The 18730-nt window shown below is 40.2% G+C and overlaps 1 protein-coding gene across 1 annotated transcript in view; it reads right to left on the reverse strand.

The window, feature by feature from the left end:
* ELP1 (elongator acetyltransferase complex subunit 1) overlaps positions 1-18730 on the reverse strand; it is a 686929-nt gene that overhangs the window by 532094 nt on the left and 136105 nt on the right. The window contains exon 12 of the mRNA XM_086963713.1: positions 13661-13831. Coding sequence (XP_086819839.1) covers positions 13661-13831 — 171 coding nt within the window. The remainder of the gene's footprint in view (positions 1-13660; positions 13832-18730) is intronic.

Here is an 18730-nt window from a genome sequence, read left to right on the forward strand (position 1 = left end):
CTGCAACCAAATACAGGCTTCCTTGGAGAAGGCGAAAAATGCTTTGTCTCCATCAAGCATCTTAAGTTTTGCTGGAAACAGTGGAGCGTATTGGAGTCCAAGGGCTGGAGCAGTTGTTTTACAGAGTAGTAGGATTCCCGGTGCCTCTACACAACTGCCATGTAATCGAGGAAAACTATGACATTGCTGTTCTACACCTGCCACACACCCTTTCTTCTAGTCATTTGAAGTACACAGTCTCTATTGCGGAAGTTGAGCAATCTTGCCGCTACTGGTCTGGGGGTGCACCAGGTGGAGGTGGTCTGTCAGGGAGTTGGTGTGCACCCTCCACTGAGAAGAAAGCCATCGGTTTGCCTACTGGGATCGTGCTTCTAACCACAGTTCCATTTATAGTTTCATACTAGGTCCTTCGATTTTCTCCAGCAACCCCACCACCCTGATGATGTTCTGCCATGAGCAGCCTTCCGCATTGTCCATCCTTCTTCGTAGCAGCTCCAGTTTTTGTTGCAGGGCCTCCATCTGTGACTGAGCATTAATCACATTTGGTTTCATCATCAACAAGATTGTTTGTGAGGGCTCATTGTGGCTTTGAGTTTTTTAATGCTCCTAGCAGAGGATGCCCATATCAACTATTAGGGCATCTAATTCACACTCCAGTGATGTTTCAGGTTTTTTACTGCTGTTTGGAAATCTGTGAATTTCTCACTATGATCTTGTAGCATGCATTCTAATGTAGGCACTGACAGGTTTGGGTAGGCACTAGCCAGGTCCGCTGAGGCTGACGTTGCTCTTTCACCAGTTTTGTTTCCATTTTGTTTCACCACTGTGGTGTGGGGATCAATGTCCTACAAAGTGTGCAGCCATGTACGTTGTTCCTGCCATAGTGTGGGCCTTTCCAGGGTTAACAGACTCCTCTTCGAAGTATCGGCAGCTGAGCAGTGCTGGTAAGTTATAGCGACACCCCTACTGGTTACAACCCCCCAGTCCCTACACTACACAGTAGTCTGCAGGCCACTGACTGCAAAGGCAGGGTGATATTCCAAAAATCGTTAACTCCTTTAGCTGCAAAGACTCCACCATAGGCCAAGTGTGCATCCCTGTGTTCCTGTGGCTTCTAGTGACTCACTATTATATATATTTTTTTATTTTAAAATCTTTATTTTGGCAAGCATGTCATACCAGAAAAAAAAACGCATTATATCAATACAAATTTTGGAATGATTTCAGGGAGAAGTTCAGTATACCGATTATGCAAAGTAAAACATCATATTCCTACATATGATAGCACATCAGCCTACCAAAAAAGAATACTAATACAGAATAGCAGAATATATACAATATATAAGAAATCAGTAGTAAACCAAAAGCATTCAATCTGCAAAGTACAAAGACCCTAGCCATTCATCTTATTTCCTAAAAAAGGGTTATACAAAATTAATCCATATCTTTTCCATTCTTTCTGCTGCCTTTTGACTGTTATTCTTAGCAAGAGCTTTTTCCATAGAGTATATTTCATGGATTAAGGTTAACCATTCTGTCCTACATGGTGGGTTTGGTGAAATCCATGCTCTAGCAACCACCAATCTAGCGCAAGACAGTGCTATGTTTAGCCAGCCGGAATGATTGTTACTTCTCGTATTTAAAGCAAGTAATACCGTAGGTGCCGTGAGTGGTTGGTAAATTAATTGTTTTTGAATTAGAAAATTTTCTATTTCTTGCCAGAATGGAGCTAACATAGGGCACAAATAGATCATGTGAGTAAGATCTGCTGCCACCAGATCACATTTAGGGCATTTAATACGATCACTATTTTGTGACCATTTAGAAATTTTCTGCGGGGTATAATAAAGTTGGCTGACCGTCCTATATAATTGAAGCTTTAGGCTCGAAGAGTGGACTATTTTATTAATATTAACCAAAGCGCTAGATATGTTCTGTGGTGTCACATTTGTTCCCAATTCTATAGTCCATTTTTGTGCCAATCTCGGACAGTCATCTCCATTATGTTGACTTAAGAGTTTATATCCAGAACTAGTTAGAGATTTCTTTTTTGTACTATACAAGAGGTCCCACAGCTCTGAGCTAGTAATTTTACTTAGCTTCATCTTTCGTATTAAGTAGTCCCTAACTTGTATATATTTATATAGCATTTCCCCTGGCAACTTATAAAGCCGTTGTAATGTTGAGAACTGCAAAAAACCATCGGAGCCATAAAGGTCTCCCAGTGTCTTAATCCCCTTAATGGCCCAATCTCTACCACCTTTATCATTGAAAATGCCTGGTAGTCCTGGATTGTCACATAGTGGTAAATCTCTATGAAAAAAAGAAGTATCAAAAATTTTCAAGATCTGATTGTAAATTGCTAACGAGTCTCTTGCTATCTTAAATTTGACTCTGTTAAAAAAGTTAGGATCTTGTACTCTTGCTAGAAATTGAGATGAATTAGTGCCTAACATAAATTGATAAAAAAAGAAATGGCTTTCGTTTTTATTTAATAAACTCCAAAGCCGTCCTAGAAAGGATGCATAAAAGTAAGCCTTAAAGTCTGGAAATTCCAATCCGCCTTTTTCTAAAGATAATTTGAGTATCATCATTGATCTCCTAGGGGTTTTGTAGCTCCAAACGAAACTGCTGCAGATGCCCTCCAATTTCTTAAAGAATATATTATTAACTCGAAGGGGGATAGAACGGAAAAGATATAAAAATTTTGGTAGAATATTCATTTTAATCAAGTTAATTCGGCCTAAGATATTAAGTGGAATTTTGTGCCATTTTTTAAGAACCATTGAAGTGTGTTTAAGTAAAGGGTCATAGTTTAATTTATTTATTTCACTAGTTTTAGAAGAAATTTTCACCCCTAAATATACAGCTGAATTGCATAAACCTATGACTGGTTGGTTGACTTGGTAATTCATTAAAGTTTGAGTTTTATTAAAATTTAGTTTGTAGCCAGAAATATCCCCAAATTTTTTCGCTTCGTCTTCAATTCCAGTTAGTGCTTCTATTACATTTGTAGTGTATATGGCTAAATCGTCTGCGTATGCAGTAATTTTGAGTATTTGATGTTCATGAACTACTGGTTTTATCTTATCCTGATTCTGCAGGGCATTAATAAAAGGTTCCATTGAGAGGGCAAACAGCAGGGGTGAAAGAGGACACCCCTGCCTTGTTCCCCTTAGAATTACAAATGTTGGTGATAGTAGCCCTGCATAGCTTATTTTAGCATTGGGTTCCCTATAAATAGCTTGTATGCCTCTAAGAAAACGATCTTTGAACCCATACGGAGTTAACACCTCCCATAAGTAATCCCACCCCACCCGGTCGAACGCTTTTTCTGCGTCCAGGAGTATCATGCCGAGTGGGGTGCGATTAGTAGCAGCTATGTCAAATGCCGTAATTGCCATATTGACATGCATGTGCTGTAGTGTCCCTGCCAGCTACAAAGCCATGTTGTTGTGCGTTTACTAAATGAGGCATAAGGGGTGCCAGTCGTAAAGAAATCAATTTGGAGTAAGCCTTAGCATCAGTATTAATTAGGGAAATGGGCCTATATGACCCGCATTGTGTCGGAGGTTTCTTTTTTTTAAAAAAGAACATAATTTTCGCAGTTCTCCAAGAATCCGGAGCCTTACCTGGTATAGCTATTGAATTCATGACTGAGCACAAAAGGGGAAGTAATTCTTCAGCACATATTTTGTACAGTTCAATAGGAAGCGTATCCTCCCCTGCCGCTTTGTTAGATGGGAGAGAGAATACTGCTAGACGTAGTTCTTCAATTGTATATTCCTCTTCTAAATTGTCTAATGTGGCCTGTTCTACAAATTGTTTTACGGGGAGATTATCATTTATGTATGATTGGATCGGAGTCAAGCTAGCCTTAGTCTCTGGAGTATATAGTTCCTCATAATAAGAAGCAAATTGCTCCATAATATGTACAGGTTTTATATACAAGGTATCATTGGGGCCTTTTATAGACTTGATCAATGTTGATCCCTATCTTCAGCCACCTTATAGGCCAGAAGTTTGCCTACACGATCCCCACATTCGTGACTCACTATTATAATCAGTGATTGTGTTTGGCCACTTGGGAGGGCCTGGCCCACAAGAAGACCTACCAGTGACCAGCTTCCTCTCCATCTCTGCCTCAGGCCCTTGGCAAAACTAGTAGGCTGTACTGGAGTGATACTGTCCCTCCTCATTGTCACCGAACCAGGGTCTGTGTTCCTGCAGAGTGAGGGCCTCTGTGCTATGTGACTGGACCATCTCTCCAAGGTAAAAGTTTGATCCCCTGCTCCCGCAGCCTCCTGCAGTGGATCAGGCTGTTTTGTGTCCGGCCCGTATCCTACCGTCCACAGCGAGCTCCCATCAAGGGCTCTGTAGCACACTCTTGCGTTGGCATATATCTGTGGCCGTACTTGAGTACTAGTACTGGGCGCGCATCCACCCGTAAGTCCCTAGTAGTCACTGGTGGGATAGCAGTCTCCAAACTGGTCCCTGTGTCAGGAGAACAAGCCAGTTGGGGCTGCTGGTGCTACCAATGCTGTTGGTGTTGCCTCGGCAACCACCCTCCCATCCCATCTCTGCGCTTTTGCTGTCCAGGAAGAGGTGGGGGAAAATCAGTGTTTCTTTTTACAGGTTCAATTTGGCACTGAATGGACTTCACAACCATGCGACTGATTCGGTTGCCACCTTGGGGATGCCCCTGGACTATCATGTTTAACCCAGATGGAATGTATCATTAGCTAGTGATTAGACCTTGGCCACCCTTCATGGGGCTATTCACAAAGATAACTTCCAAATATGAGTAAAAAACATATGTAAATTTACTCTTACACTTTTGACTAACACTCAAAAGCATAGGCTAACACTCCTGTGGGAGAGGGCCACAGTAAAGCTACAAGGTGCGCTAGGGAAACAAATCACTCTTACACCTTTAATGGGGATTCTGAATGTATGGGATGCAACTGACCTAACAGACACAGAGCAACAATTAGCCACCCTCGGATACACATTGGTGAAAAGGACAATTGCTATGAAATGGGGGAAGTAGATCGACCACGACAATAAGGTGGGTGGCAGAAATGGACAAATGTATGGTTGCTGAAAAAGAGGTCTAAAAACCTAGGGGCTGTCCTAAAAAGTGAGACAAAAAATTGAGTGCTTGGAATGCATATCGAGGAGAATTATGTATTTCACCAACGGTGGAGATCGAAATGTCAAAACAGAGGACCACAGAACTGTAATGTCGGACTGCAATGCTGTGCACGAAAAATGAGAATTTATTATTCTTTTTCTGTATTTGAATATATATTAATGCTATCCTGAATGTGACATGTTTAAATTTAATAAAATGATTATAAAAAAAAAAGCAGAGGCGAACATGTCTACATCCCCTCAAAAGAGGTGGGAACAAATTTAAGGGGGAAAGTTACTACTTTCAACAAGAAACGGTAGTAAGTCCAGCACCACACTTCGCCAGCCACTGATACTTCAAAATTCTCACATGGAAGATAATGAAGGTAGGTAATAAAATAAAACCCTATTGGAAATAATGTTAAAGTATGTAAAAATTTTAAAAATATCCATAAATACATTAATGTTAAAACATATGAAAATAATTTCTTATTTAACTATAAAATATTTAATCAACTTTTTTCAATGTCATAATTAATGTCAAATTACATTTTATTAACATGATTCAACAAATAACTTAATAATTAACGCCTAACGATTTTTTTATCTTTGGGATGGGATTTTAAAAAAAAGAAATGTAAAAGATAATTCCAATTTGATATACTAAACTAATTGAAGATTTAATTTGAGAATAAAGTTAATATTGATGTAGAATATTTTTCTTTTGTCTTACATTTAAAATAAATACATAAAATTAATTTACAATAATATTAACAAAAATAATCTTACTAACTTTTTCCAAGTTTAATGAGGTTTTTTAGTTTCATCTATACTTTACCATACTGGGATCTCCGTTGTGATTGCAGAGTCTCCCTATGGTAAAATGTAGGGGGGAAAAACGTTTTTTAACTCGTAAAAATATGTAGATTTAGTTCTGCTGTGCACAGAGATAAATTTCCTGCATTAAAACAATGATGGTGGTCCTTGAAGGATTAGTCCATTCTCCATGGAGCAAGTGTAGTGCATGTTTGTCTCTCATCATCCACTTCTCAGTTGCATATGCCGGGTCAGCTACAGAGTGATCAACCGATTAATTTAAACTGATGATGAGTAGATGTGATCTTATGTCGGCCGCAAATAGCCCACCACCAAATTAACACAGCATTTCACCATGGCAATCTGTGGGGGCCCCAAACCATCCCATAGGAATGCTCTAAGGATTGAGTTAGTTAAGAGAAAATAGTATTCAAGATTTCATTTGAATTACTCAAGTTGGTATAGAAGACACAGCATTGTGAACATGTTAACAATTTCAGCTCTACACATCAATGATTTGAAAGGGAGGACCAGAAGTATAAGTCACTTTGTAACTGGCCGATCTCACACAGTAAATTGTGTTCCCAAAATTGGATCCTTTCCAAGGTCACGTAAACTCCCTGCAGTGGAATCCTTACCTGGCAACCATTATGTTGAAAGCCCACTGAAGGTCGAATTCTGTGGAATTTATAAAATAGACTGCTGATTTACCTTCAGGCCAGAGTATTTCCCCAAAATGTAAAGCATCCGTATGGCCCTGGGGCCTAACTATTTAGGTTATTGAACGTAAATGAGCGGACTGTCTGCATAAAGTGAGACTCTGTCGGCTACTCCAAAAGCCAACTCAAATACTTTCAATATGCATCAATTCTGATCCACTCAATCAAGGGTTCAAATGAAAGTGTGAAAAGCAGAGAGGAGTGGCATACCTGTCTGGTACATCTATAAAATGGGAAGGCTTCTGATCTTACCACCCTAACCCTTGTACCCCTTGCAATCATTGTATAAGGGATGAATGTGTAGCTTAGGAGCTTGGGTCCTATACTAACCAACTCTAAGAGTAAACAAGGCGCTCCACTCAGCCAAGTAAACTGCATCCTCGAAGTCCACAGTTATCACGGGCAAGGGACAATTTATATGATCAATTAAGGCCAGGATATTATGGAGGCATCTGATGTCAAGTCTGGCGGATCTTCGGGGCATGAAGCTGCATTTGTCATTGGTCAGGGTACACTATGAACCTAATCACTCTTAAAAGACACAAAGCCAAGCATTTGGCTATGAGTTTGTCCTCAATGTTTACAAGAGAAGTCGGGCTACAAGACTCATACAACTCAGTAGTTTCCCAAGCTCCAATGCCTCCACAAGGATTGCCTTCAAGGCAGACTTAGCTATCTGTGCAATATGTTTAAATGATTCAAAAGGGAAGCTGCTGGGGCCTGGTGTCACATTGCACTCTGAAGTTAGTACTGGGTGGCTGACAATTTATGTTTGCTGATCTCCTCCACAAGGAAATCTAATTCGTCATTGGCGAATCGCTGCACTGGGAGATCACTTATGAGCTTCTGAAGTACTATTAAGTCAGGAGGAGCTCCTTTTGCATTTAACTTCTGATAACAGGCCGCAAAGGCATGTGCAATTGGTCAGTTTTCCCTTACTAACTGTCCGTCAGGATACTGTATATGGCTAATTTTAATTTGGGTATAAGTTGACATAACTGGCATGATAACCTGATGGCCTTGTTCACCCATTGATATATATGAGACATTGAGAGGCGACCATGCAGCTGTACCTTTTCCCAGTAGTGCCTGCATCAATTTGTAATTATAATGTTCTAAATTTGTGAATGTCTGAGAATCTGGGGTCAAGACAAATTTATTCTGTAAAGCCAGGATAAGGGCTTCTAGTCATGTCACCTCCACTTGGTGTCTCCTGTAGGGTCCTGCAATGTGGTTGATAACTCACTCTCTAATAAAAGCGTTAAAGGCCTACCTATGCATTTCTCCCCCAGGTCAAGCACAAACTCGACCAGTGAATATTTAGAAAGATCCCAGGCAGGAATCAGCACGTGCCTGACTATGGGGAGATCAGTGTCAGGCATCAAGAAAAAGTCAAGATAACCAAATGATTTGTGCTCCCAAATAAAACATTAACTAGCGTTGGTGTGGAGACATATGATGACAAACATCACACAGACCCATGGTGATTCAAAACGGAGCCAAACACGTTAAGTCCCACTTATATGCCAACTTGATACAGCGTTGTAATCCTCATGCATGATCTGTCTTGTTTGCTGGAAGATCTGACTTGAGTTGCTCTATACATTCTAAAAATGTGGATGGCAGTGGGGCATAAAAGTACACTAAAGAGATGATCTGTCCTGCTATGGTACCCATGGTCACAACAAAAGAGTTACAGTGGGTCCCTCCATGTTTGCAACGCCTCACGATCTAGTAGTGAGTTGTGCAAGTACTATTATGGAAAGTCCATGGGGTGCAAGATAGGGACAATCAATACGATTAAGTGAGTTGCTTGCAGGGTTGTGTCCCCATAGTAATATTTAGCGACTTCAAGTATTGCACTCCATTTGATCTCAGTAAGTAAACCATGCCCATTTCAGACGCAAAGAGGCATAGTGAAACGTTGTGTGTTATCTATATCACTAATTATCTTGTTTGCAGCGCTATATATGATCTGGTGCATGTATGCCTCTACTCTTTTTTGCAGCTTAACGATGTAACTAATTCTACTAAACTGCCCCATGCATTGGCATCCTGGTGCTAAATACCTTTTGAGATTCATTAAAATAAATCTGTTTTAAAAGGATTCCTAAAGGGAAAGTGCGACTTAATCCCCTTCAGCATACAAGCCAAGGCTTTCACAGCTTTCACAGCTAAAAAGCTAAATGACGTTCCTCCCTAATGAACCAATCGTTATGAGTTCAGGGTCCGCTGCACCTTCCTTCCTCTGGCAGTTCCCAACAATATATTTTGTCAAATGCCTAATCCTATTCCCATCTCAAAGTAGTATGCCTTAGAGTTTGAGAACTTTGAGTTTTTCCCAGTTTGATAGGCGGTAGCCAAGATGAATGACTTGTAGCTTTTGTTTCATTCCCTGAAATGATTTCTGCGGGTATTGTGCTAGCTTAGTTTAGTTGGGAATTTGGGTAATCTTGTGGATCCATCATTAGTAGAGCCTTGATCCCATGTCACTTGCAAGAGTTTTGATCTTTGTGGTTTAGCTTTCTGATAATGAGCAGTCAATGAGGAGCTCCAGTACAAGTTTTCTAATCATCACTCTGAGGGCATGCTCAGCAATGAAGCAGGAGGAAATTTCTTTCTCTGACATCCAAGACCTAACCCACTTGTTTTGTTTGAATAACTTGAACTCTTTCCAGGAAGATGATCAGCCTCAGAATATTCTGAGAGAGCATGCCTTCTGCATCTTCCATTCAAGTGTTGTAGGGTTTTATTTGCAGTGCCAATCTACTGACTTCTGAATTCAGGTCTCAGAACATGTCTTCCCTGTCCAACAGTCACCCTTCTGCTTCTGTGAGTCTATCAACAGAATTTCTCAGCTCTTGTGTACAGTATTTTCCAGATCTTGTCTATATAGGATTAAGCCTGATCCACCACCATCCGTGTGCTTTTTCAGTACATGTAGGATACTTCCAATCAACTGCTGAATCACCACTGCTCCTTCTACATTGTCTTATTCATTACAGCCTTCTCCTCATGGAGGGGGGTGTTCTCCTGCCATGGTCAGCTTGGCTTTTTTGTCGATTTTTAGTTGCTGTAGCACTTTCTGCTATTATACAAGAGTTCCACCCTAAGTGAGATATGTATTTAGGTCCAGCAGGGTGCATGAGCACTTTCGTCATCAAGACTGTTGTGTCAAGCAATGTTAATTTGAGGAATGAAAGCCAGCCCCTCAGTCTATTATTCGGACTGTCAAAAAGTTATTCACAACCCGGGTGCCTTTGCAAAAGATACAAGGGGTAGGAGAGATTCTTGAGGTAATAAGTGTTTTCTTTCAGCAGTATTAAACCCCAGTCAGGAGTTAGGTCTGTATGGGGTTTCCCCCAATTGCCGATCTGTCTGTGTTCCACTGTGTCTCGGGACTAACATTGCCAGGATTGCACCTCTGTGGCCTTTTCCCCTTCTCAAAGCCATTTTGACTGGAATCATCAAATCCAGACTTCCCATTTGTCCTCTGTTGGGGAAGGATTTGCTAATGGCTGGCCTACTATTACATGTCTCCCTTCAACTCTTACAATTCCTTTATGTGCCCAATCTGCTTGGAGGTAAGGTCTCTAGGTCCAAGGTGCAGAGTGGTATCTGGACGGAACTAGTCAGTACTTCCAGCTGCAGCAGCTCACCCCTCCGTCCCTACCATCTGCAGGAGGCATTGGGCCAAAGGATCTTCCTTTCACTCAGATCTGTCTGTCCTTCATTCAGAGATTTCTCCAGGCGGGACGTCTCTACCCTGCCTATTCCTTCCCATAAGTAGGAGAGTCAGCAGTGCCACACTTGCTATATTGGGGATGTGAGGGAGTCAAGCCTCATTTACATGCCACCAGTCCTTTTCTTCACAAGCAATGGGGTGGAGGACACTACGAACTCTCCAGCAGCCTCCCCAGACAGCTGTCTCCCTGTTTTGTTTTTTTACATTTTTTATTTGTCGATAATTGGGTAATACATAGTACAATCAAATACATCAGTATCAATATTGCATACAGCCAATATCAAAACATAGTATCACAAAAAAAGTAATTAAACAAGGAGCACATAAAACATAAATACCAAAATACATATTAGGACCCACTTATTTACACCATGTTAAGTATCCTCTAATTTCCAGAAGGTTACCTAAAGCCAAGACCCCCATATTCTATTACATTTAACAACTGAACGTATGCCTCTTGACTTGGCCAATACCTGTTCCATATCATATGTCTGTTGGACTAAAAGCCACCAATCCATCACATTTGGAGGCTTTGGCAATATCCATTCTCGAGCAATAATCAGCCTTGCAGAGACTAGCAAAATAGTTAATAGGCCGCTGCTTTTAAGTCCAACATTACTGAGGCTCAGCATAATTTTCCCCTACTGTCAAAGGTATTTGTAACCCCAATTTCTGGTGGATGATATTCTGAACAGCCTGCCAAAATGTTTTTAGCTCTAAACACGTTACGAACATATGTTTGATATCTGCCTTATACATATCACACCTTGGGCACTTTATCCTATCTGTAATTATATTGTTAACCGCCCACTTGGCTATACTCTCAGGTGTGTAATAGAGAAGACAGATCATCCGATGTTGATGCAATCTCAGATTAGTAGAATGCACTGCCTCTTTTATAGTGTCCAATGCTTGTATTATAGTACTAAACGCTACAGGAATCTCCAATATTTTACTCCATTGATTAGCCAGTCTTTCACAATCATCTGCTCTTTTGCTGCTCAGCCATTTATAAACCTTGCTAATCATAGATTCCCTTACTTCATCATATATAAAATCCCAAACCTCAGACCCAGTTATATTAGTCAACTTCAGGTGCTTTAGAAAATAATCTCGGATCTGAAAATATTTTAGCAGCATAAGATTTGGTAATTTATATATAGATTGTAGTCTATCAAAAGCAATAATACCATTATAATCGTAGAGATCACCCAAGCATTCCACTCCCAACCTGCCCCAATTTTTCCCCACCCCATCGTGAAATATTTTAGGTAAGGCAGGGTTAGAATACAGAGGGAATTTATAATGATATGGAGATATATTACCTATAAGCAAAATCGCCCGCCAGATATATATGCTATCCCGAGCGGTCTTGAATTTGACTCTTAAAAACATTATGGTCCATTATTCTATACAAAAACATCTTACTTTCTTCCCCCAACATAAATGTTTGAAAGAATAGAATACTCGTAGGATTAATATGACTACGGAGGTGACTAAAGAAAGATGACCAGAAATAAATCTTAAAATCCGGTAGCTTCAAGCCTCAGCTGTCTCCCTGATTTCCTTCTTGCCGCCCGTCGGAGCTCCCAGCAGTACTTCCTGCTATCCAGAACTATGTACCTCTACATCAGGGCCCCCTTGGGGGGCCCCAGGTCAAAGTTTAACTGTCTCCAGCTCTCTTCATCCCTCTTCTCCCTTGCTCCCTCACCAACCAGTGGGACATATTCCACCTCTCTCAGGCGGTCTGGGTCACTTTTCCTAAAGCTGAAACTGTGCTCAAGAAGTCTCCTGCTGTTACAATGAGGCAGAATCTTGCAGTAGTTCGTAAAAGCCTGACAGAACCCTAAGCAGTTCCGTATGCAATATTGGCCTGTGATCGATGCTGATTCAAAAACTTAATCTATTATTACATTTTAATTAATTTTGTTAAATTGAATTTTACTTTTCCATTCTCCGTCCCTTACCATATTATTTGTGTTGAAAGTGTCACATTCTTGGATGCAAGTTAGATATTATTATATTTACTTACATTGATTTTAAATAATAATTTGCAGTATGTTATTAACTTATCATTTATATTAAAATGGCATTACATATTTTAATTAATGGTATTAAATAATCAAATTTAAATTAACTTAAATAAAGTTGTGCTGAAATATTACTTAATTTAATATTTCATATGATTTTTTATTTGTCAATGTAATCCTCTGCCTCCATTGATTTTTAGGGGAGTGTGTTGAAGCACCAGTGGCTGCATGTGAGGTCTTTGACTTGCAACAAGGCTGGGACGTACATTTGAGCCTATTTTGTTAGTAGTACTACTTGAATGTATATTTTGCATATTACTACTGTCTTAATATGATGAAGGTGTTACTTTGTATTAGCATGTCCCTCCCTATACCTATTCTTCAATTTCCCTTAACCCCACCCATTCTGTGGTAATTATTCTATGTTCTCCAACCACGCCACGTTTTGCTCCCACATTAAGTAATAGTGTGGAGATCTCCATACAGAAAGATAGGCGATGCAGGGACGAAGATAGCCAGCTTGAGGTCTGGTGATTGCACTTTGGAGTACCTAAAACAGTGCCATTTATGTACTCCAACATAGCTTTGTGAAAAAGACCCATGGGGTCTACCATATGCATATTTTTGCATGAGGTAAAAGTAATAAATGCTACTTTGGTGTCATGTTGTAATGTAATAATGCTCTCAGTTATAGACAGGCAAGCAGTTGTTATCACCTCCCTATGTTAAATGAATAATATCCTACTGTATTTTCCCTTTTCCTGGCAGGTTCAAAGCAGAAGAATAACACAGATGGCCAACGTTTTTGTCGCCTAGATATTCTGCACCCTGATGGTCAGAAATGATGTCTTGAAAACTCTATGTGCCATTCTGCTGTGGGTTTAAATGGTATGTCTCAAACTCATATATGGCAAGGTAGAACACTGCAATTGGGGGGAAATGTGGGAATATATTTAAAAAAAATAATAATTTTGTAGTGGTGACGTTAAAAGAAATGAAAGAAAAAGAGAACGGAGAAACAAGATATCAGACACAAAATCAAAATGAAGTTTTTGGGGAACGGAGGACAATAATGTTTGCTTTACAGAGTGTAGTGGACATGTATGACAGTTACAATTGCTTGAATGTTTGTAAAAATAATACACAATAGAAGTATGTACTTTCACTTGACATTCATAAACAAAATGTCTTTATAAAGATAACAAAACAATACTTGCCAAATCTGTAAACATACACCTTGCTGTCTGCATCCAGTAGTGCAAAATTGTTACTCCTTTTGGGGTCTGGGTGGAAAGTAATCTGGTTGATGGGATGATGAAGTTGGATTTGAAAGGCGCACATTGGAGGAGGAACAACTGACCGCTGAAAGGCTGTCACCAAAACGGTCTCTTTTACAGCCAAAGAGAGAGCACGCAAAGAACAGGGTAAAAAAAACAAACAATTATATGAATTCCTTAAAACATTACAGATTTCAAAGAAGACCTGCAAAATGAAAGCTGCAATGCATTAAAAGAGGCATTTCATAGGACATTCTGAATAAGAAAAACAATTGTGCAAAGTCTTTTTGTGCAAAGCAAGCCTTGCTAAAAAATTCCCAAACCACATGTTTGTTACATTACAAATGCAGGAACTGATTCACAAACTGCACTTTGTAGTACGGTTTGTAGTACTACAAAACGTACTACACACTGCTATTCACAAACTGCACTTTTGTAGTAATGTACACTTTCGTAATACCACAAACGTTTGTAGTAAATCTCCATCTCTGTTACTTTCTGTGAGAGGGTGTTGCAGTTCCAGTGGTAGGCCATGTGTAGTGCTGGACTTACTACAAAAGTGTAAGTTACCACAAAAATGCAGTTTGTAAATACTCAGAAGTAGTAAACGTACTCAAAAGTGTAAGTTACCTTTGTAAATTAGGCACTTAGATTTCAAACTGTTATCCATTTAACAAAATCATAAGGTTTGTGACAGGGAAAAATCAAGATCCACTATGCAGATTATGTGTGTGGTTGGACCATCTTGGGCAGGAAGTATTTTAATGCCTCTGTACAAAAAGCGCCCTAGCACACACCCAGGTAATTATTGGCAAATAGCCTTACTGGATGCGGCAGGGAAAATATTTGCACATAGTATCCTAGATCACCTTTCGGAATGGGTGATGGAAAAGAAAGTCCTCCCCATAGAACAAAGAGGTTTTAGGAAAAATTATTCCACTCTAGATAATATCATTATGTTGAAATTAATTCAAGAGAAATGCACAATTTCTCGTAACTCAAATGTATACATGGCTTTCATAGACTTTTCAACAGCCTTCAATAAGGTAGATCGCGCTTTATTATGGAGAAAATTGCAAAAAATGGATTTGCCTTAAACCCTGCTATCATTAATTATTGCACTACATTCGCAGACTTGATGCCAGATTTTAATGGTTGGAAATCAAGGTTTATCAGATGGAATCCCTACAGAAAATGGTTTGAAACCAGGCTGCTTGTTAGCAACGCTGTTATTTTCTCTATATATAGCAGATTTACAAGACTGCTTTGCTCAAACTGATGGAGATGCGCCAAAGAGAAGTACCCGGCCTTTTGCATGTCTTTTATATGCAGATGATAGAGCAGTAATGGACGTAACCACTATTAGATTGAACAGAAAGCTGGCATCACTACAAAAATTTACAGTGTGCCACTTTTTGAAAATAAATGTCTCTAAAAGTAAAATTTTAATTATGAAAAGTATTAAAAGTAGAAAATAATGTAACTAAGTGCCAAATTGGTCCTGAAAAGCTAGCGGTGGTAGACTCATACCTTTATTTAGGGAAACTTATAACAGGAAGTTCGAAGAACAAACCTCATATCGAACACAGCACTTGTAAAGCTACATCTCAAGCCAATGGTTTGCGTATTTTTTATAGTGCTATGGGCAGAAGATACTTTTACATCTACCGATGGTTTTTTAAGGCAAAAATTCCTCCAACCCGGCTTTATGCGATCAAAATCCCTGTTAAGAACTGGAGATTTTTATATAGGATGGAAGTCAGATACCAAGTAAAATTTGTAATTTTAACACGTTAGTCCCAACGGTAGCAATTAGATTGGAATTTGGCTTGATAAGCTCCTATATCCAAGGTTTATCCAGGGTTCTACGCTGGGGATATCAACTAAAAAATAGCAAGCCAGATTCACCAAGAGGTTTCATGCGGTATGAAATTTTCGATGTTAAGGCCGGTAATCACTTTTTTTACTGTGATTTCTCTTTGGCACTAAAAATCTTTGGTATACAAGAAGAATCAGTAATAACACTCCCACCATTAGGATTTAAATCTCTTCTACAAACCTTAGTGGCAAAATTAGCTTTAATACAGATATTAAATTTGGCAATTCCAAAAATGATTAAAACTAATAGCCAGTACAAACTCACCGAGAATTGCACAAAAATACTTATATTGGAATTTAGAACACAGAATTCAATGTTTGCTCATTTTAAGTCGCATGAATCTCCTACCTTTAAATGATTTACCAGCAAACTTGTCCCAGAATTTGAATAATGGAAAAACTTGTAACTTGTGCAAGCTTAGCATTCAGACCCTGGACCATGTTCTGTTGTCTTTCCAGTATTTGTTTCGAGTCGTCATCGTTGGCTTCGGCTAGGTTTTTACAAAATTGTGTTAAAAATTTAGCATCTGCCCGAGACTCTCTTTTGTCCAAAAAACGAAGCAGTGTGTTTAAAACTTTTTAATTATTCTAAGGAGTTTATGAATAGATTTAAAAGTTTTACATATTCTTTTAATTGGGTGGCTACCCCCCTGGTTTCTCATCTTCTTACGAAGTATAAGTATTTAGTCCTTTATCAATTTTTAATTTGCACACTGATTGGTTGTTATTTACTGCTATTTTGCACATTAGGGCTATGTTGTTAACTTCAAAACTTAATTGAAGTAGGATATTGGATGTATTTTGCACATGAACTGGCTGCTACTGAATTGCTATTTGCACAGGTTGGATTTGCTTAAATTATTCCTTTTTCGCTGCTAATTCCAATTGGAATATTTTAGTTGAAATTGTACTTTGGACTTTGTTCTGCATAAGATTTGACTGATACTTACGGCCCTTTGCACATTTTTAAGTGATGATCTGTTATACCCTTCTTCTTGCTGCTAACTCTAAATTGATCTTCTAGTTGAAACTGCACTTTGAATTTTATTCGGTATATGATTTTAGTGTTGAAAACCTTAAGTATTCTTCGTACTGGGTTAATTGACAATATTAACTACTCTTACCTGAAGGAATTCCAGCCTTGCTAAAGCAGGTCCCTGATAATTTTATGATGATTCATGGAATGAGCTCTATTATGTTTAATTTCTTGTAATAGTAAGTAAGTACTTTTATGTGGACCTCCTAAGAGTTCCAAATCTTTAATAAATATTGAATTGATTGATTGCTTGGATTATTGAGATACACTGAAGTCAAAACAAATTTCTTCAGATTGCAGACCATTTTCCCTTTTAACATTTCCCACAGGTGCTTAAAAAATGGGATGGGACACGTTTGGCACTGTCGCAGGTTTTAAAATCAACAGAGGGAAATCCCTGATATTACAATTAGGGGGAAACGCTCATCCTAACACATTGACTCCCACTTATGGGTGTGACCTACAAATAGCCATAGAACTCCCATACCTGGGGATTACCCTCACCTCCTCGACGGAGTCAACAGTGGCTCTCAACTATAAGTCCCTCACCACTCAGATCCGCGCAGATTTGGCGCGATGGTTCAAACAACCATTGTCCCTTCTGGGAAGAGTCGCAGCTGTGAAAATGTTGACCCTACCTAAAATCTTGTATATTTTTCAGACTCTCCCAGTTGCACCCCCGAGGGGCACCATCTCGGAACTACAAATAGCACTACATCATTTCATCTGGGAGAGAAAGCGAGCTCGCTTACACAAACAAATGGTACACAGGAGTATGGATGAGGGAGGCCTCGGAGTCCCCAACCTCCTACAGTACTTCCAGGCCGCACAACTCAGATATCTAGTAGAATGGTATAGGCCCGATTCGGAGAAGAGATGGCTCTTTCAAGACAGGGCCATGGCTCAGAGGCCCCTCTGGGGAATTCCCTTCTTACCCAGAAAACACCGGCCGACTTACCTCACAAACTCACCTATCACACGCACTGTCACTAAAGTCTGGGATGCGGTGGCAGTCAAGAGAGGCCTGACCACCTTCCCCTCTCCGTTCACCCCGATTTTAGACAACCCGGACTTCCCGCCGGGCAACAACCCCCGCGCCTTCTCACAATGGCGTGCCACTGCATGCAAGTGCACAGGAGACCTCTTTGACAAACAAGGCTTCCTCACCCTTTCGGACATCAAGTTCGGTTATGACATCACGGACCCGCATCTTTTTCAGTACTTTCAACTCCGACATTGGTTAACTGACCCTGCCATTGTAACCCTAGTAGGCCGCCCACTGACCGCCTTTGAGAAGTGGCTACTGACGAAGGAGATGGATCGACACCTAATATCGGACATACATAAAATGCTTACCCCCCCTTAGTGTTAGGCAAAACAGCAGGCCAGAAAAGATGGGAAGCTGAATTGGGCAGAACACTAACAACTACGAATAGGGCATCACATACCTCATGCAACACAATGGGTAGAGAAGCAGCCGTGAAACTAGCGATATATTGGTACCTCACACCAGTCCGGCTTCATAGAGGTAACCCAACCCGGAGTGACCTGTGTTGGAGAGGGTGCGGGGAACCAGGCACTCTGACGCATATCCTTTGGGACTGTGGTGAGGTCCGGGGCTATTGGGAGGCGGTTTTGGATGACATAGATGCAACTTTTAACACTGAAATTCCGAAATTTCCCGCATACGCCATCCTGGGATTACCTAACGCACTCACTTTTCCCCTGAAATCTGTTTGAGGTCGCCAAATGGACATTGCCATGCAGGCGGCTACACAACACATTCTATCACTCTGGGGATCGACAAACAAACCCACGCACACTGGATGGCTACACAAAATCTGGTTCACCCTGGGAATGGAACGCATTCAAGCTACCCTCAGGCACACAACAGACACATTCCAAAAGACTTGGCAGCCGTTTATATCCCTCCTATCCAAGGAGTTCAATGAAATAACTTGCCCGAAATATCTCCGACTGCTACGCCTCACGGACACAACCACTGGACCTCAGGAGCCTCAAGATTGAGCACAAACATTCTTCATTGACCGGAGAACGATGGATTTTCCACAAGCGGCACACTGGTGGGGGAGGGG

This window comes from Lissotriton vulgaris, chromosome 3_1 (genome assembly GCF_964263255.1).
Source record: "Lissotriton vulgaris chromosome 3_1, aLisVul1.2, whole genome shotgun sequence".
In the NCBI taxonomy this organism is placed as follows: Eukaryota; Metazoa; Chordata; class Amphibia; order Caudata; family Salamandridae; genus Lissotriton; species Lissotriton vulgaris.